Source organism: Phycodurus eques, chromosome 6 (genome assembly GCF_024500275.1).
Source record: "Phycodurus eques isolate BA_2022a chromosome 6, UOR_Pequ_1.1, whole genome shotgun sequence".
Taxonomy (NCBI): domain Eukaryota; kingdom Metazoa; phylum Chordata; class Actinopteri; order Syngnathiformes; family Syngnathidae; genus Phycodurus; species Phycodurus eques.
In genome coordinates, this window is record NC_084530.1 from 19,142,014 (window position 1) to 19,163,285 (window position 21,272).

Genomic DNA, 21,272 nt, shown 5'->3' on the forward strand with positions numbered 1-21,272 from the left:
TCAAAGCCATTAAGTAATCTACTCCAGGGAGACTTTCTCCTTTTTTCCGGAAGATTCTGTCAGGCTGCTGCGGGGAGGAAGGCAAAAAAGCAAAAAAAAGACTAATCCAATTTTAGCTTTCAGCTCTCTTTCTCACACAATTGAACGTCTGCTGCTTTTTGGTGACACTTGAACCATGATTGTTGGTTGGTAATGATGTCGTGTAATAACCTTTACCTGCTCCTTCTCCAATCCTTTGGATGTATTATACTTATAACTTTATATTTATACAGGACCGGAATATGTGTTTTTTTTGTGCGGAGCTGGCTTCTTGGCTTTAGATAATTGGCTGACACTTCTATAGAAACTAGACAGTGATTTGACTTTTAAAAAGATGAAATGTGGGATAAAATATTATACAGTATATTTGTAAAAATATATAATAGTCTTCCAGTACCCTCCACACTGGACAATCTATTAGGAACACCTAGGTAGTCTGATATGGTGGAAACTTTATACTTTAACTATATAAATCAAAGATAAGGGATTATGTTTAGTGATTGGCACACTAACATTGTTCCCCCCCCCCCCCCCCCTCCCCGTCGTTGCCGTCCCCCCTTACAGCCAGTGATCAACAACAACCCGTGGATGCTGCTTTACTTCATCTCTTTCCTGCTCATCGTCAGCTTCTTTGTGCTCAACATGTTTGTGGGCGTGGTGGTGGAGAACTTCCACAAGTGTCGCCAACACCAGGAGGTGGAGGAGGCCAGGCGGCGCGAGGAGAAGCGCCTGCGGCGCATGGAGAAGAAGAGGCGCAGTAAGTAATATTGACCACAAAAAAAAAAGAAAAGCAAAATGTTTTGCTAATGCTCATAGCGTCCCCATTTTCTAATGGATTTAAAGTTGTCACACAAAAAAATATGAGGCTCTTTGTTGGCTGATTCCAAAATATTTGAGCTATTCCCCAAAACGAGACTAAAGATAACATCATAGACAAAAAAATTAAAATGGCAACCATTTCAGGGTGTGCCCCGCTTCCTTGCCCGGTGATAGTTGGGATAGGCTCCAGCACTCCCGCGAACCTTGTGAGGATAAGCGGCTCGGAAAATGGAAGGATGGATGGCATTGCTAAATGCTGCTTTGATGACAAGTTGGAAATGCTTTGCCGTCAGACCTTGTTTCAAATTTTCCAGCTGCCTCAAATGCAGCATCACAGTCACGAGGCATCATTTACATATATCTAGAATGCTTTGAGGTTAGCTGTTCCTGATTTCTTAGCAGCCTCGAACACACGCCAATCGTCCAATTATCTCATCTGTCATCCCTATACTGCTCACTGCCACTTGGTAGCAAATTCTTGCTTACATTTGATTAGAATGTGTCAATTTTCCAGCCGCCTCAAATGCTCTGACGAATATTGGGCCTCGTTCACTAACGGAGGGTATGCACAAATTTGTGCCTAAATTGTGCATACGCGCGTTTGACGAACTGTGATCATGAATATGGCCGTACATGAATGTGTGTCTACTCTGCGAACAAATCTTCTCAGACCATGCGTGCGCGCAAATAATAAAGGATCAGCTTCTGAAAGAAGGTTAAACACGTTTTACCGAAGATGCACAATGTGTTGAAACTACAGTATTTTATGAAAACTGTAACAACAAGAACTGAAAGCGGGAATTTGCTGAGTTAACTAAATGTTCTAAATAACCGTGAAATGGACACTTCATCACTTTCACCCCCTTTCCGTTCAAGTGCTTGTACAGTTTGTGCTGTATGTACAGTATGTGTGTATCCTGCTCGCGTTTTCTAGTTTATCCGAGGCTTCAAAGTTTTTGTATCGACCCAGTACACATGCTGCAAATCTCAAACAACATTTGACAAAATTTACAGTTGACAAACGGCCATCAAAAACATCTATAACTTACTCACTTCGGCATCAAATGGATGCCCTTTTATAGGGAAATGAGGGCGTGGTTTATGCAGATTGCACCTCAGCGGGAAAGACCCTGTCTTTTAGAATAACTTCTGATTCACTGACATGTACGATGGTAAGTAGAAAATTGACCGGTACACGTCATGAATCCGACTGAGATTTTGCAGAGTTGGGAACATTTCTACACATCGTGAATGATGCCCAGTGAGAGCGGTATGTTTCTAATTTCCCTGCTGCCTCAAACCCAGCATTCTTAACCCAATGTGCTCACGTGCAGAGGCCCAGAAGCTTCCTTACTTCGCCTCCTATGGCCCGGCACGACTGGCCATCCACACACTGTGCACCAGCCACTACCTGGACCTGGTCATCACCTTCATCATCTGCATCAATGTCATCACCATGTCACTTGAGCACTACAGCCAGCCTCAGGTAAGATACAGTATAACATATATATGTAACGTACAGTATTTGGACGTAAACAACATGGCAGACTGCTCATGCTGTGTCATGTAAAATGGCAACTTGGTGATGATAATATATAATCACGAAATACAGAGCCAATCAAACAGATGATTAATGTGTGAAATATATGTTCATTTCCATCCATTATCCGTACCGCTTATCCTCACTAAGGTCGCGGCCGTGCTGGAGACTATCCCAGCTATCTTCGGGCGAGAGGCGGGTTACACCCTGAACTGGTCGCCAGCCAATCGCAGGGCACATATAAACAAACAACCATTCACATTCATACCTACGGGCAATTTTGAGTCTTCAATTAACCTACCAGGCATGTTTTTGGAATGGGGAAGAAAACCGGAGTACCCGGGGAAAACCCACACAGGCACGTGGAGAACATGCAAACGCCACACAGGCGAGGCCAGATTTGAACCCTGGTCCTCAGAGCTGTGAGGCAGCTGTGCTAACCAGTCAGTCACCGTGGCTACAAAAAATAACTGTTTAATAATAATTATACAGATACTGTCGATGATTATTTATTTCATGACTGATTTTAAATCTAAATAAAAAGGCAGTAAATACATAATAAATTTTTAATAAAGTCATCAAATGAATCAAATGTAATTAACTATTAAAAAGCCATAAAATAAAAAAAATGCCACAAACCATTAAAATGTTGTTAAATCTATTTTTAAAAGCTATAAGGTGAATTTGGCCTCAATGACGAGCGCCTGCACCCATGGGGCCCGGCCGGGCACAGCCCAAAAGGGTAACGTGCGTCCCCCTTCCCATGGGCGCACCACCTGTGGGAGGGGCCATAGGGGTCGGGTGGATTGTGAGCTGGGCGGTGGCCGAAGGAGGGACCTTGGCGATCCGATCCCCGGCTGCAGAAGCTGGCTCTAGGTACGTAGAATGTCACCTCTCTGGCAGGGAAGAAGCCCGAGCTGGTGAGTGAGGTCGAGAAGTTCCGACTAGATATAGTCGGGCTCGCCACCACACACAGCTTGGGCTCTGGTACCAGTCCTCTCGAGAGGGGTTAGACTCTCTTCCACTCTGGAGTTGCCAACGGTGAGAGGTGCCGAGCAGGTTTGGGTATACCTTTTGCCCCTTGACTCGGCGCCTGTACGTTGGGGTTCACCCCGGTGGACGGGAGGGTAGCCTCCCTCCGCCTTTGGGTGAGGGGACGGGTCCTGACTGTTGTTTGTGCCTATGCACCAAACAGCAGTTCAGAGTACCGACACTTGGAGTCCTTCGAAGGAGAGCTCCCGCTGGGGACTCCTTTGTTCTGCTGGGGGACTTCAATGCTCACGTGGGCAATAACAGTGAGACCTGGAAGGGCGTGATTGGGAGGAATGCCCCCCCCCCCCCCCCCCCCGATCAGAACCCGAGCGGTGTTCTGTTATTGGATTTCTATGCTCATCACGGATTGTCCATCACGAACACCATGTTTAAGCATAAGGGTGTCCACACCTGCACTAGGTCGCAGTTTGATGATCGACTTTGTGGTCTCGTCATCGGACTTGCGGCCGCATGTCTTAGACACTCGGGTGAAGAGCGGGGCGGAGCTGTCAAATGATCACCACCTGGTGATGAGTTGGCTCCGATGGTGGGGTGAAGATGCCGGTCCGCCCTGGCAGGCCCAAACTCATCTTTCTGCCCATCTGGCAGAATCCCGTCAGAAGGACTTTCAACTCCCACCTCCGGCAGAACTTCACCCACGTCTCGGGGGAGGCGGGGGACATTGAGTCCGAGTGGACCATGTTCCACGCCTCCATTGCTGATGCGGCCAACCGGAGCTGTGGCCGGACGGTTGTCGGTGCCTGTCGTGGCGGCAATCCCCGAACCCGTTGGTGGACACCAGCGGTGAGGGATGCCGTCAAGCTGAAGAAGGAGTCCTATCGGGCCCTGAGGCAGCTGATGGATACCGGCTGGCCAAGCGGATTGCAGCTTTGGTGGTCGCTGAGGCAAAAACTAGGCATAGGAGGAGTTCGGTGAGGCCATAGAAAAAGATTTGCAGACGGCTTCAAGGAAAGTCTGGTCCACCATCCAGCATCTCAGGAGGGGAAAGCAGTGCACCACCAACACTGTGTATAGTGGGGATGGGGCACTGCTGACCTCCACTCGGGATGTTGTGAGTCGGTGGGGAGAATACTTCGAAGACCTCCTCAACTCCACCGACATGCCTTCCCATGCGGAAGTAGAATATGGGTTCTCTGAGGCGGGCTCTCCTATCTCTGGGGTTGAGGTCACCGAGGTGGTTAAAAAGCTCCTTGGTGGCAAGGCCCCGGGGGTGGATGAGATTCCCCAGAGTTCCTAAAGGCTCTGGATGTTGTGGGGCTGTCCTTGTTGACATGCCTCTGCAACATCGCGTGGATATCGGGGACGGTGCCTCTGGGTTGGCAGATTGGAGTGGTGGTCCCCCTTTTTAAGAAGGGGAACCAGAGGGTGTGTCCCAACTACAGGGAGATCACATTGAGGAGGAGCAGTGTGGTTTTTCGTCCTGCCGTAGATCAGCTCTACACCCTCGGCAGCGTCCTCGAGGGTGCATGGGAGTTCGCCCAACCAGTCTACATGTGTTTTGTGGTCTTGGAGAAGGCGTTCGACCGTGTCCCACGCGGAGTCCTGTGGGGGGTGCTTCGGGAGTATGGGGTACCGAACCTCCTGATACGGGCTGTTCGGTCCCTATACGACCGTAGTCAGAGTTTGGAGAGATAGGGGTGAGAAGCTCGGTCATCCGGGAGGATCTCAGAGTAGAGCCGCTGCTCCTCCACATCGAGAGGAGCCAGATGAGGTGGCTGGGGTATCTGATTCGGATGCCTCCTGGACGCCTCCCTGGTGAGGTGTTCTGGGCACGTCCCACTGGGAGGAGTCCCCGGGACGACCCAGGACACGCTGGAGAGACTATGTCTCTCTCGGCTGGCCTGGGAACGCCTCGGGATCCCCTCGAAAGAGCTGGAGGAAGTGGTTGGGGAGCGGGAAGGCTGGGCATCCCTGCTAAAGCTACTGCCCCCACGACCCGACCTCGGCTAAGCGGTAGAAAATGGATGGATGGTTGAAATAAAATTTTTAAAAATCCATTGATTAAATATATATTTAAATGTATTAAATATGTGTCATTAAATAATTTAAAATGTCATGGAATATATCCATACATCATGAAATAAATGACTATTTAGTATGTTCATCTTAATTGATAAATACAATATTTAGCATTTTAATTAATGGGCGCTTTAATGAAATATGTCACATTTTACTTTATAAAGGGGATTATCCTGGCATTTATTTATTTACGAGCATCTTTATTATTTTCAGGACGTTTGTATTTACTATTGAATGGCCTTTTTAATATAAATAGTGTTCAATGTAGTCACAATTGAATTAACAATTATTATTTTATATTTTGACTGGGTAATTAATTGGATCTATTTATTTAATTATGGCAAAAATAAGCATTCATTAAAAAATAAATAAATAGTATCACATCAATGACGTTCGTTTTTAAGGCCCACCGAACCGCACTGTGTGACTGTACTGTGATTGGCCAGCATTTCCTGACCTGCTGGAGCTTTCATTGGACGGTCCTGCGTGTCAATCATTATAGCAGCACTCTGATTTCAAAAGGTGTATTGTCTTTTTTGTCTTAGTCTCTGGAGACTGCACTGAAGTACTGCAACTACTTCTTCACATCCACATTTGTCATTGAAGCAACTCTAAAGCTTGTGGCCTTCGGATTTCGACGTTTTTTCAAGGACAGGTACGAAAAGGATGGTGAATGTTTGGAAAATTCAGCCCCCAAAGCCAGTTTCACCAAGCAACATGAAATTTGGTAGCTATGTCAATCATGAGTAGGCCCTCAAAAACATCTTGAGAAGCCATGCCTGAAAACAGGAAGTCTGCCATTTTGGCCATTTTCAGGGGTCTTTCAAAGATAAATTTGTCCAGAATTGGCAAAATGCAGGCCCTGAAGCCAGTTTCTGTTCACAACATCAATTTTAGGAGGATTGTCGATCATGAGTAGGCTCACAAAAATGTCTCAAGAAGCCATGCTTAGAAAGACAAAAGAAGTCTGCCATTTTGGTTTGAATCAGCCATTTAAGGGCCATTTTGCCCATTTTTCCAGGCATCCTTAAAAGAGTGTTGTCCGAAAGAATTTTGTCCGATGGCTTTTAACTTTAACAACATATACTAGACGGTTTGGTGATGGTAAATTGGGCAGACTTTTAGATTAAGTCATTGTGTGTGGGTGCAGTATGGCAGCAAAGTTTGATGATTTTCCATAAAAGATTCAATTTTGATCTTGGAAAAATCAACCCCTGAACAGCATGAAATTTGGTAGGCATGTATATCATGAGTAGACTCACAAAAAGTCAAAGTTACAAAAAAACCAATGTTATTCCAGTGGGATTTGAACTCACTTGTACAAGGTGATCCACCATTGATGCCAGTGGCCTTCCCACTCATAGCCGCGGTTGTCAACATGCAGCCAAACACCATTCTTAAGCCAGCCGAAAAGCGAGGGCTGCCTTAACAGCACAGGCAACATCCATCCATCCATCCATTTTCTGAGCCGCTTCTCCTCACTTGGGTCGCGGGCGTGCTGGAGCCTATCCCAGCTGTCATCGGGCAGGAGGCGGGGTACACCCTGAACTGGTTGCCAGCCAATCGCAGGGCACATAGGAACAAACAACCATTCGCACTCACAGTCATGCCTACGGGCAATTTAGAGTCTCCAATTCATGCATGTTTTTGGGATGTGGGAGGAAACCGGAGTGCCCGGAGAAAACCCACGCAGGCACGGGGAGAACATGCAAACTCCACACAGGCGGGGCCGGGGATTGAACCCGGGTCCTCAGAACTGTGAGGCTGACGCTCTAACCAGTCGTCCACCGTGCCGCCGCACAGGCAACAATTTAATAAAATGTGTCTTCCCTTAAAAATTACTTTGAAATCAACAAATAGTTAATCTACTCTCTAAATCCAATGTTTCCGACAACTGTCATCTGCAGAATGGCGCAAGAAGGGGACGTCGGCAGAAACGGCTGATGCCACCGGGGGGGGTGGGAGGGTATCTCGTAACCGGTAACTTTAACGTTATTGGCTGCAGGCTCTGGAATTCGACCCCCTACCGCAGCAATCTCTTCTGCATTGTACATGACTCCGCCCCCGCCTCCGTGTCACAATTTAACGATACATTAACGGTAAACGACTGAGCACAAAGACTGAGTGCCCCAACTGGAAGTGTCGTCATGAAATGGGACACCGACAATAAACAAATTCATTTTACTCATCATTAACAGTATACTATTTATCCTACTCTTCCACTCTTCATCATCACTAGGGTCACGGGTGTGCTGGCGCATATCTCAGCTGATCTCGGGCGAGAGGCGGGGTTACACCCTGAACTGGTTGCCAGCCAATCATAGGGCACATACAGTATAAACAAATAACCATTCACATTCACACCTATTATAAGAAACCCCTTGATCTCCTACACGCACTTTGTCTCTTCCTCGTTGAGCGAAGCAAAGCTAATTGCTAATAGCAGGCCTTGTGTCGATGACACAGCACTATTAACAGACCTTAATTCCACACAAATAACTCCTTACGTTAGCCAGGTAGATGCATCCACTCTTAAAACCACTGTTAGTTAACTTGGCTGAACTGTAGAATTTTATTCTTGAACAAATAATGTCTTAACTCTCCATTTCTCTTTGTGTAATTCTCGTTTTCTTTTCCCGTGTCTCTTGTCACCTTTCCTTACCTTTTGGCCCCTCAATTTTTTTTTTTCTCTGCACTTTTGACCCCATTCCATTAGGAATCTGATAGGTCATTGTATATCACTCCACTTGGCTCTGATTGGCTCTTAATACAATATAGACACCTTTCTAAAAAAATGGACAAATAAAATACGTCACTGAGACGTTCAACGGTCTATTTTAATATGGGAAATTTTTGTACCATTAATATTTATGTTTTCTTATCTTTTAATGCAATTAAACAACTTTGTGGTAATTGATTAACATTAGCATACACACAATAAATCCAAATTAGTAGCAGGGTTTTACTTTAAGAGCTCTGGTCAACTGTTTGCATGTAACGTGAACTATTATGAACGAGCGTTTACACGGGCCACTACATTTAATTTAATCAGAACAGATGTTTTACAGGCATGTGACACGCGCAGATCGAGGTAAACATCACGTCATTTACCAAGATGGAGGTCAGTCGTCTATTTAGCACAGTAGTTGCTATAGTTTTTACACTTTGATTAAAGCAACGGCTTGGTAAAAACAAGTTACAAGTGGTTAAAAACATCCCTATCAGAGACAAGCTCTGGTAGGAAGCTGCTATGTTTTCAAGTTCTTAAACGATGACGTCACCATGCATTTACGTCAAGATAGAGCATGCGAGGACAGAGCGCAGCCTGACATAATTCCGATTCACTGTTTACATGATGAAAATTTACTTCTGATCTGATTGCAAAAGGAATAGTCCATCCATGTAAATCCAAAGGAGATTCCATTTGGATTCATTTATTAAGACTGACGTGTTTATATGGAGCTTTTTTATTTGGTTTGGAATTCTAGACAGATTATAATTGTAATACAAGACTCCAGGTTAACCAAGCTATTGTGTGTGGGTGCAGAATGGCGGGGAATTTTGATGACTCTCTATGAAATGGTGTGACTGAAAATTCAGCTCCCTAGCCAGTTTCACTTAGCAACATGGAATTTGGCATAGATTGTTATCATCAGCAACCAGTTCAGGGTGTACCCCGCCTCCTGCCCGATGATAACTGGGATAGGCTCCAGCACGCCCGCGACCCTAGTGAGGAGAAACGGCTCAGAAAATTTATGGATGGATGGTTGGTTATCATCAGTAAACCAACAAACAAAATCTCTGAAACGAATGCCTGAAAATACAGAAAGGCTGCCATTTTGGGCATTCCATTGAGGTCACATTTTGAGCATTTTTAGGTGTCCTTCAAACCAGACTCACCCTAGAGATTGCCTGATAGCGACCAAATTTTAACCTAGAAAGATGGGCAACCCAAAATGCCGAAGAAATTGAGTGTGTGTCATTGTGTGTGGGCAGAGCATGGCAACAAAATTTGATGACTCGCCATAAAACACGAACCTCTAATAACTCAGCTCCCCTGACTTTTGCGGGGGTGCTCGTTGCTTTCATTTTGCGTTTGTGTTTCATATTCATGGATGGATGGTTGAAAGTCATGTTTGTTCATGCGTGACTAATCCATTTGGACAAAAAAAGCCTTCAGTCGGGAAACAAACTGGTTGTGAAATTTTTTTGGGAGGAATAATATATTTTTACACCCACGCTAAAGCTGTGCAGTTGCAAAAAATAGAATTTTAATGGATATCAATATCAGTGGAGTCCTCTACCGCCCAGCATGGCTGCCGCATGGAGCAGCTGTTGCTGCATATTACTTCAGCAGTTCCCAACGTGGAAATATTTATTATTACATCTGCTGCTCCATTTTTAGAAATGTGCTGAAGGAAGCTTTTTACTTCCTGTCTACTTCCCTTTGCATCCATCTATGACAATACCCATTATTTCTATTTCATACTGCCTTTGCGTCTAGTCTTCTACTCTTCTGTGTTTTGGATTTCCCTGGCCACCCGGTTTTGAGGGTGTTTACATTATTTACATTATTCCATGTACTACTTCCTCTATCTCCTTGCTAGAGATAACATCTGGTCCGAGGAAACATTTATTTCATTCCGCAATTTGGCAGGGAATTGACTTCCCCAAAAGAAAGTTGTATTTGTTTTTCACTTATTTACTAGATGCTGCACCTCATATTTGGCATATTTTTTGCTCACTCATTGTAGCCCCTTTTGCACTGTTAAACCTGTCTTTTTCGCCGCTTTGAAAAGTACCGACACATTTGCATATTATTAATTGTCATACAGGTGTAAAAATAAGTATTTTTCTTTGATTTATTGCATGAAAACCAACAGTGGATCAAATTTAATCCCCTTTTGGAAGAGGTAGTAAATTATAACGAGGTAGGAGGTTTTAGGGCCTTGGCGGGATTGATGCCGATCTTCTCATACTGAAGTAGATATTCATGAGTCGGCCCTCAGGTGCGATGCTACTGGTGGGAGAATCATGCAAATGATGCGTGAAGTAAGTATTAATATTCATTGGAGAATTAACATAACAGAGCAGTCGGTCCTCTGGCCTGAACATTGATGACACTCTCAATTCACTTGCTCCTACTTCTGCAGTGCGATGACAGATGTGTGTGTGTGTGTGTGTGTGTGTGTGTGTGTGTGTGTGTGTGTGTGTGTGTGTGTGTGTGCGCAGGTGGAACCAGTTGGACCTGGCCATCGTGTTGCTGTCGGTGATGGGCATTACGCTGGAGGAGATTGAGATCAATGCCTCTCTACCCATCAATCCAACCATCATCAGGATTATGAGGGTGCTCAGGATAGCGAGAGGTATACACACACGCACTCACACACACGTTTGCCCTTTTGAGAAGAATGGAAATCCTAACCACTAGCCCTAACACTAAACCTAACCAAAACATAACCCCGCAACGCCCCCTAAACCTCAATCCTAACCACTAACCATAAAACTAACACCATTGCCTAACCCACCCAATAATCTGAAAACTAACCTAACTTTAACCTTACCCTTAAACATAAGAACCGTAACCCACTCACCTTAAATCATAAGACTAACGCCAACCGTTAACCATAAAAAACAAACTATAATACGAACCCTAACTTCTCAATTTATCCCTAACCCCCCCTAACTGTAATCCAAAAAACTAACCCTTAATCTCTACCATAAAATTTGGCCTAAACCTTAATCAGGGCGAGTGGCAGGACTCAATAGCACACAAAACACGTCCGCCACCGACATTGTCAACCTGCAGGGCGCCGTTGGAAACCAGCTACTGTGGGTCGAAGTCGAAGAAGAAGAAGAGGTGGAAACCGGGTTCTTCGGCAGAAAGAGAAGAGGAAAGCACACAGCCTAGAACTGAATGTGGGGACTTTGAATGTTGGGACTATGACAGGAAAATCTCGGGAGTGGCAAGTGTGGTGGACCAGGAAGTGGCAATGATTAGTAAGGGGGAAGTTAGAAAGGCATTAAAGAGGATGAAAAATGGAAAGGCAGTTGGTCCTGATGACATTCCTGTGGAGGTATAGAAGCATCTAGGAGAGGTGGCTGTGGAGTGAGGGCAGCCATGATCCACGGATGGGAGACAGTGGCACTGAAGAGACAACAGGAAGCAGAGCTGGAGATGGCGGAAATGAAGATGTTGAGGTTCGCTCTCAGAGGGACCAGGTTGGATAAAATTAGAAATGAGCTCATCAGAGGGACAGCCAAGGTTCGACGTTTTGGAGACAAAGTTAGAGAGAGCAGACTTCGATGGTTTGGACACATCCAGAGGAGAAATAGTGAGTATATTGGTAGAAGGATGATGAGTATGGAGCTGCCAGGCAAGACAGCTAGAGGAAGACCAAAGAGAAGGTTGATGGATGTCGTGAGGGAAGACATGAGGGCAGTTGGCGTTCGAGAGGAGGATGCAGGAGATCGGCTTACATGGAAACGGATGACACGCTGTGGCGACCCCTAAAGGGACAAGCCAAAAGGAAAAGAAGATTGAGGTTTATTAATTACATTTGTTTATTTAAAAAAATATATTTTCCACCATTTCTTATTTTATTCAAAGGGAAGGTATTTATTGTCTTAATAAAACCTCACTGGGAATGGAAAAATTACTGTACCTCAAGTTATATAATGTTGCTCTTGAACAAATCACTTAAAACAAAAATGGTGATAAACTGTTATTTCTTAATAAGCAATTTCAAAGTCCTCTGTCCGCTTAACCCCATGCCATTTTCCGAATGTGACAGAAAAAACATTATCCAACCTTCCATACCAGTGATGAGCATTTACACACAGAGTACGTTCAAAAATAATATATTTTACACTTTATGTTGGGAAATTATTTGGTCAAACATTTTGTTCTACATAGTCATTCACATGAGCCAAAAAGACACAATAATGCAACTCATCATAAATGTGGTTAAGATACAGCTGCTTGTGATTATGCACCTGGCTAGCAGGTGGTTTTGCGTGCACATGAATCTTCAGGAAATGAACCATTACTCGACCCAATGGCGGAAGTCTTACGATGCTTCATGAAGCTTCATCTTGCCATCACTCGGAGCAACCAAGTTAGGACAAAGTAGTCAATCTGGAAGCGATCACTGGAAAGTCCAGCACAATGCGAGGACGATCCGGCAAAGCTGAAGTGGAGTGAGGCTGCTTATAAGATGGCTGGATAACAAGCATCAGCTGGGCGCTGCAGGTATGGGTGGGCTAACAAGCTGAAGTGAGACCAGGAGCAGAGTGGAAAATTCCAACACAGCAGGCTGGAAGGATTGTGACAAACCCCAACCCTGACCCCTAACCCACAAACCCAAACCGCTTATACCTAATCCTAACCCTTTTCCAGAAACTGTACAGATGTTTAAACAATTTTTATACTGTTGTTAACTCATTCACCTCTGTGGACGTATATATTGCATTTGTCAACTGGAATCCAGCCCTTTACTGCCACCAACAAATAGATTTGTCAAATCAGTTTTTCAATGGGTAGGCGTGGAAGTTTATGAACCATTATAATGACAAACAAACAGATCGCTGTAGAGGTTTGAGCTCAGCACAGCTTTTGAGTAGAGGAAAAAGATTAGGCAGTGACTAGTCGACTATGAGAAGAGAAATGCCAACACGTTGATGTCCTGTAAGATTACGTACCTCACAATCGAACACAGTATGTTTTTGTATGGTACATACAGAGTATGTGTCGCGGTCATAGAAATTGTGTCGCGATGATGAGAAAAGATGAAACAGATCACCCCTTTTTCAGTCTTGTTTTTGTTGTTTTACAGTTTGAGGTGTCACAAAAGCAACAAAAAAAAGTCAGTTACTGTTTTTTTTTACATTTCTTTTCACAAAAAGCTTGTTTTTGCTGTTTGGTTTTGTTTTCGGGGGGGGGGGGGTCATAAACTGTTGATTACTAAAGAACGGAAAAAGCTAGAAACAAACTTTTTTCTGGTCGTAAAAGATCTGTCGAAATGCTCTAAGATGGCACGCAATATGGGGGGCGGGGGAGCTCTGCTTTGAAAACAGAAGGCAGTGAATAAGGGTTGACATATTCTTGTCTACTCACTCCATTGGAATAGGTGTCACAAAGAAAACTCTATTTGTATGCTAAATGATCCCAAGGATGCTTGCTGAACTGAAGTCTCGTGGGATAAACTGACATTGTGCTTTCCTTTAATTTCCTGCAGTGAAGCGTTACTTTGCCATTTCCAAGTTCTCCCCCGCATGAATCCACGTTGACTATCTTAGCTCTCTGGGCTCCACCGCTTCAACTTTGAATGGAGTTGGATAAAAGCTAATTACGGCAATTGCACTTTATCCCATCTCTCCCAAGCGATCCCGCCGCGACCTTTCGCGATGAGCGCTGAGCGCGGCCCGCGTCCGTGATGTGCTAATCAAACAGCAGCTGTCAGTAATTAACGAACGAGCGGAGTGGTGCTTTTATGGCTAGTTGGAGGCTAACTGGTGACCGATCTTGTGGTTTTATCACCCAAGCTAATGTTTAGAGGGAGAATGTGTTACTATGCTCACCTGATAGCTCCTTCTCTGAAGACGTTGTATGTTCGTTGGGAAAAAGTCGGGGAAAAAGTCCTAAGATCAAGGGTCGAATTTAACGAAAATAAAAGTCATGTTATAAAAAGAAAATTTCAAAATTCCCACAAATGTCCTTTTCCACCTTTGTATTTAAAAAAGTATGACTTTCTCAAAGAGAGAGAGAGAGGGGCGCTTTTCTTAACAAGAATATGACACAATTTTTTGTGTCTCTAACATGTCTCTGCATGTGACCTCAAAGCCTTCCAGTCAAACGGAAACAACAACAATAAAATACATGGCTGACGAGCACACGGATGGACGTGAGGCACACTCATCCCATTTATGGAGTTGTACAAAGAACACTACACAATATCTTCACACTCACTCTACTGTACTCTTTAACTCTGGCCCGTCTCTCAGAAGTCATTATTGTGTCTCTTCCTGCTTACTGTTGGTAGCATTTGTAAATTAGGCCTGCGGGAATTGGAGAGTCTCCATCTATTGATCAGGCGTAATCTCTTTTTTCCTGGTTTCTCTTAGCCAGTTTTATCTACCCTGTTTGTCATCGTTCACTTGTTTTCTCAATGTGTGTGTGTGTTCTCTCTTTGCAGTGTTGAAGTTGCTTAAGATGGCAACCGGGATGAGAGCTTTGCTGGATACTGTCGTCCAAGCTCTGCCTCAAGTGAGCAAACACACACACACACACACGCATACAAGAACTCCCAGGAGTTGATTAACATTTGCGGAATGATCAATGCCCACTGTCCGAGGAGGTTCCCCCAATGAGAATTGCGACCTTGAGGGCGACATCTTTGATGAAATTAGTTTTCCTTTTCTCAGTGAACTTTGGATTTGCTTTGGAAAAGGCACAGCAGACATTTCATTAATTTATCTTTACACACCTTCCCTCCATTAATGAGTCAAAATTGTTGGCTCCTTAAAAAGATCATTATCTGGGTCTAGCTGGATGGGTTGATAGTCTTGAGATTTCATTGTACACTGGACAGGCGACACTCTTTGCTAGATGCAGTAAAAGCATGATGTTTTACTAAATATTCCTTATTTCGCCTGCTTATAATGTGCCTTTTTCCCCCCAAAATACATTTTTTCGAAAAATATTTTAATAATATTTTATCTTTTATTTTAATTTTAAAATATTACTTTTATTTTTGGTAATATGACACATTTTGTCTTGAAACTCACAGACTTTGTTTTCATGATGTGACATTTTTCTAAGATCTTTTTTTCTTGAAAAAAATAAACATTTTCTTGAAACAATTATGACTTTATTCTCATAATACAAAGTCAGAAAAACAGTAACATTTCCCTTATTTGTCATAATGTTGTGACTTTTTTTCTGAACAAATATGACTTTTAAAAACTTTTTACAAATATGACTTTTAAAAAACTTTTTTCCCCTGAACGTTTTTTTCCTCGGAAAATATGAAAACCTGTGATTTCTGACTGTCGCTGAGAGCATCGACTGACTTTAAGACCCTGTAAAATTAATTGAGAGATTTGCTTCTAAATACACAACACGTTTAAAGTTACTATGATTGCTGAAAACATGAGCATATATTGAGAACTATGTATTATTGAATTGTGTAGAAAAAGCAGCAAACAGTTTTTACCTTTTAAGTTTTCAGGATTTCTTCCCTTCTCATAGTCTGCATGCGTGGCCATTTTACAGCGTCTTGTTGTCAGCTGTGAACGCAGAGCGAAAACGACAGCAAAAAGTCTGACCTGCCAGCCAGCATAAGGACCGGGGCTTCACCCTGGCATGGCCACTTTAGAGCGCCTCGTTGTTGCAGAGTGGAAAAGCCCTGTAACGACCTGCTGGGATATATTCCAGCTACTGTAAATCACTATTAAGTTCTGGGGCTGCATTTGTTGCAGCTTGCATTAGGTGACTAGAATTTTTGAAGGGTTCAAAGAACTCTTGAGACTAATATGCATAAAAATTTTACTCTTTGGGATTTTTTTTTTTTTTTTACAAAGCTCTGTGAGATCACAACATTTTCATGAGTTAATTTTCTGCATTTTCAAAATATTTATTATTAGTATCCGATGAAAGAAATGCTTTGATTGCAGTAATTGTGCAAGAAAATATTCAGTGCACCGTCATTTTTGCGTGTCAGGTGGGAAATCTCGGCCTGCTGTTCATGCTGCTCTTCTTCATCTACGCTGCCCTCGGTGTGGAGCTCTTTGGAGAGCTGGGTAAGAAGTTACACGCCCCCTACTGGGGGTGTAAATACTTTAATTACTAATCAAGCCACTGAGTACTAGAATGGGCTAACCCAATTTTTGTCATAGAGCATGAGTGAGTGAAACTTTTATGGCTGCAATAAAATCTGGGGTTTTATATCTTGGTGGTTTATATGGCAATGATTACTTCTGAATATGAGTTTTTACAAAAATTGTGGTTGCCTCAAATTTGTATGTTTTGCCAAATATAATGACTTTGATGGGTACAACATTTTTATCCAGGTATTCATCAGAAAGATATGCCTTTTCTGTTTACATTTATACACCTAACTCAAAAATTATAAAAACTACATTAACCCACCCTCGTTTTAAACGCCTCAAATTGCAGCCAAATAATTACTTAATTTATTTTTTGTCCAAAATCCGTCAGTGTGCAACGTTGACTATCCATGCGAGGGCATGAGCCGTCATGCGACCTTCGAGAACTTCGGAATGGCGTTCCTCACACTCTTCCAGGTCTCCACGGGCGACAACTGGAACGGCATCATGAAGGTTTGTTACTTCTTTTAATGACGTGTACTAAAGCCTCCATAGGAACAATTAAGAGTTAAAATACATTCTGGTGAAGTAAATAGATTTACTTCTTTCTTGACAAACAACTTTTTTCTTAAAAAGTAAATTAAAAAATACAGCTTTTTCCTTGAAAGATCACAATGTACTGTAAATATATAATTTTATTCTCATTTTATTTTAACTTGTATCTTTAAAATTTTAACTTTCTTTCAAAAATATATATATACTTTTTTATAATCAGGAAATTTTCTCTGAAAAACATTTTTATCTCGTAATGTTGCAACTTTTTTCTTCTCCAAAAATTACCTTTTTTAAAATACTAGGATTTTTCTTTTCCTCAAATAAATATTACTTTTTTCCTGGAAATTCTACTCTATTCTTGAAACCCAAAAATTAGATTTTTTTCTGGGAAAACAGATGTTTTTGTCGAGAAAATGTGACTAATTTGCTTGGAAAAAACTATTCTCAAATAATCTGATTTTTTTTTTTCTACCAAGTAAAACATCCATCCATCCATTGTCTGTACCGCTTTATCCTCACAAGGGTCGCGGGCGTGCTGGAGCCTATCCCAGCTATCTTCGGGCGAGAGGCAGGGTACACCCCGAACTGGTTGCCAGCCAATCGCAGGACAAAAAAAACAAACAACCATTTGCGCACACATTCACACTAACGGGCAATTTAGAGTCTTCAATCGACCTACCACGCATGTTTTTGGGATGTGGGAGGAAACCGGAGTGCCCGGAGATAACCCACACACGCACGAGGACAACATGCAAACTCCACACAGACGGGGCCGGGATTTGAACCCCAGTCCTCAGAACTGTGAAGCAGATGTGCTAACCAGTCGTCCACCGTGCTGCCCAAAGTAAAACAATAAATGAAAAACTTTATTCTCCTAAAATTAGAATGTTTTTTGAAAAGGAAAATCTACTTTATTTTCATACCAGGTATTTTTTTCTCCAAAACCACAACTTTAATCATCTTATTACTTTTTTCATGAAAATTAGAAACAATCGTAATGCTACGAGGATTGTTTTCCTTGAACAACACTACTTTTTCCTCCAAAAAAACATGTTTTCCCCTCAGAAATAAAACTATGTATTTTTAAAAATATATACTTTTTTTTTCTTCCTAATACTGTGACTTTTATTTATCAAAAAACACCATTTAAATCCTGAAAACAAATCTCTATTTTAAATATGAAAACACATCTTGAATTTTATACTGTAACATAAGACCATTTGTTTTCAAAATCCCTTTCTTCAGGTCCTACAGTAAATACATTATGGTCACCTTTGATTGACACTATCACTCGTATTTGTGTGTATTCTTATGGTTGTAGCATGCAGTGATGTAGAACTGCATTGCATCACACGTAGAGCCTGAATGCGTTTTGTTATAATTCTACACAATGTGACTGAGGCAGTAAAGTGACTGAAAGGGAAAAGGTCACACATTGGCTCCCCCACAGCAAGCAGGTATCCGTGCCTGATGGAGGGAATAATGAAAGCAAAGACGCAGTCAAAAGGCTAAACAGTCTCTCAAGCACACAACAGAATGAAGATTACTAATCAATGGCAGCCTCGTACTCCTCCTTTGAAAACATTCTGCTCATGTTTGGTTATGTGAGATTGGATGCAGCCAATCACTTTACAGCAGGGCATGTCCTGCCTAGAAGTTAAGAGGGATTCATAATAACGCTTCAATTCGTCTCTCAGCTCCTCAGTTTGGCAGTAATATTAGTCCATTCTCCACAAAGGACAAAGGATATAGGAATGTGAGTCCTGTTATATTGTGAGTGTGCCTGTTGCTGCACCATTTGTTTTCAGTGAGTTGTTTAAAGAGTTAAAGTACCGCAACATAGATGGTAATTAGCATTAGCATCAAGCTAGTGGCCTTAAAGGCTAAGCTATGGTTGTTTTAAATACACATGTAATTCATTTTGTTTTATGTTTAATTTGACAGTAAACTTCAAAAGGGTGTTAAACAGCTTGAAGCCTCTTAAAAAAAAATGTGTTCACTATTTGCAAAAGGGCTGCTTATTGTGAAGTGAGTTGAGTTGAGTTCACTGCCACCACACAGCGTTCTTATCGCAAGGTTGAACTCCATCCATTATCTGAGCCGCTTATCCTCACAAGGAGCGCTGGAGCCTGTCCCAGCTATCATCGAGGCAGGAGGCGGGGTACACCCAGAACTGGTTGCCAGCTAATCGCAGGGCACATATAAACAAACAACCATTCACATTCACACCTACGGGCAATTTAGAGTTATCTACCATGCATGCTTTTGGGATGTGGGAGGAAACCGGAGCGCCCGGAGAAAACCCACGCAGGGATGGGGAGAACATGCAAACTCCACACAGGCGGGGCCGGGGATTGAACCCCCGTCCTCAGAACTGTGAGGCAGACGCTCTAAAGGTTGAACTCGCCAAAGCAAAAAAAATAATAATAATAATTGTCTGAATGATGAGTCTCAAAAAACCTGTACGTCGAGTCACTTGTATCTCAAGGGACCACTGTAACACGCTAATGTTAGCAGAAAAGCAGAATTAGCAGACATGATGATAATGTTGTCTGTATGTTAATGTTGGCTTTTTCACCTATTTGAATGGGGTGTCTCTCTCCCACCTTCTGCACCACCAGGACACCCTCCGCGAGTGCCCTCCGGGGCGTCCGGGCGGCGACTACGGCTGCCACGCGGGCCTCCAGTTCATCTCTCCTTTGTACTTCGTGTCATTCGTTTTGACGGCTCAGTTCGTCCTCATCAACGTGGTGGTGGCCGTACTCATGAAGCACCTGGACGACTCCAACAAGGAGGCACAGGAGGACGCCGAGATGGACGCAGAGATCGAGCTGGAGCTGGCCCAGGGCGGCCTGTGCTGCATAATGGGTGGCATCGGGGCCATCGCGGGGGTCACGGGTGGGGCTGTCGGCGGAGTGGGCGACGGTGCGGTCGGAGGGCAGAGCGGAGCTTTGATGCCGCTGCCAAAAAACGGAGGAGGTGGTGGAGTAGGGGCTCCTGAGGAAGGACACACGAATCCCAGATGTCGACTTTATTCTCCTGCTCAGGTAAATATATTCTATTTGATGATTGTGATGATTATTTTTATTTGAAGCGGTTTGTGGTTTGTACATATGACGCCCATGTTGGAAATCCAGGGTTTCAGGTTTGGAGATAGGATAGGGTTTTGAGCCTGCCGTGGGGTTTCAAATTATTGTTTCATGCCAGCATTAGGGTTTCAAACTAGGGTTACGACTTCAAATTAGGGTTTTAAAATAGTGTTTAAAGTCAGGGTTAGTTGGGGTCTCAAGATTGAGTTAGGGTTGCAATTTAGGGATTCAAATGAGTGTTTCAAGACAAGGTTAGGTTTTCCAGTTACGGTTTTAAGATTTGGATAGGCTTTAAAATGTATGGTTTCAAATAAGGGTGAAGGTGTCAAGATTGGGTTTCAATTTAGAGTTTCAAGTTTGGTTTTCAAGGTGTGGTTAAGATTTCAAGCCATGTTTAGGTTTTTTAAATTTAGGGTCAGGGTTAGGGTTTCAAGACATGATTAGGATATGAAACTGGGTTTCAACATAAGGTTTCATGATCCGGAGAGGGTTTTATCTTAGGGTTTGGCTTTCAATTTAGGGTTAGTGTTTCAAGCTATAGGGTAAGGGTTTCAAATTTGAGTTAGGGTTTTGAATTAGGTAAGAGTAACCATTTTAATTTAGGGTTAGCGTTTCAAATTAGGGTGTCAAAACCGGGGATTCAAGATTGCGAAAGCGTTTTAAATGTATAGTTTCTCAAGACATTTTTGGGGTTAAGGTTTGAAAACAGGGTTAGGATTTCAAATTAGGGTTTCAAGTTAGTGTTTCAAACCAGCATTTGTCATGAACGGAACAAAGGAAAGGACCCAAAATGCACGACTCCAATTCAGATGGACAGTTTCAAAAAGAGAGGTTTAATAAACGGGCAGAGATCGGTACACCGGCAGGCAATCTGTAAAGGCAACAATATCCAAAAAAACGTGAGGCAAAAAGGCAAGTTCAATAATCAGAACAGGGTCTAGTCTTACTATGAGTCGGTGACGTGGAAATCAAGGAATGCTGAAACGTGACAACAAGGTACAACGAACTGGCGGCCAGAAAGAATGAGACAGGAGGTTAAATGCATGGGGTAATTAGGGTAAATGAGGCACAGGTGGGGAAGAGGGCTCTCAGGAGCCAGGGACAGGGGGAAGACAACAACCATAACACACACCCATGACAGCATTAGTGTTTCAAACTGAGGTTACAATTCAGTTATTAAAGCTAGGGTTAGGGCTTCAAGATCAGAATAGATCAGGTAAGGTTTTTAAATTAGGGTTTGAAGACAGGGTGAAAGTTTATGATTTCAAGATCCGGTTACAGTTTCAAATTAGGGTTTAAAGACAGGGTTAGGATTTCAAAGTAGGATTTCG

At 43.0% G+C, this 21,272-nt stretch overlaps 1 protein-coding gene across 1 annotated transcript in view; it reads left to right on the forward strand.

The window, feature by feature from the left end:
- The window catches only part of LOC133403676 (voltage-dependent T-type calcium channel subunit alpha-1I-like), a 91,780-nt gene that overhangs the window by 63,435 nt on the left and 7,073 nt on the right, over positions 1-21,272 (forward strand). The window contains exons 24-31 of the mRNA XM_061678796.1: positions 604-796; positions 2,193-2,344; positions 6,016-6,125; positions 10,703-10,836; positions 14,665-14,735; positions 16,192-16,270; positions 16,689-16,810; positions 19,474-19,899. Of these exons, the coding sequence (XP_061534780.1) occupies positions 604-796; positions 2,193-2,344; positions 6,016-6,125; positions 10,703-10,836; positions 14,665-14,735; positions 16,192-16,270; positions 16,689-16,810; positions 19,474-19,899 (1,287 nt within the window). The remainder of the gene's footprint in view (positions 1-603; positions 797-2,192; positions 2,345-6,015; positions 6,126-10,702; positions 10,837-14,664; positions 14,736-16,191; positions 16,271-16,688; positions 16,811-19,473; positions 19,900-21,272) is intronic.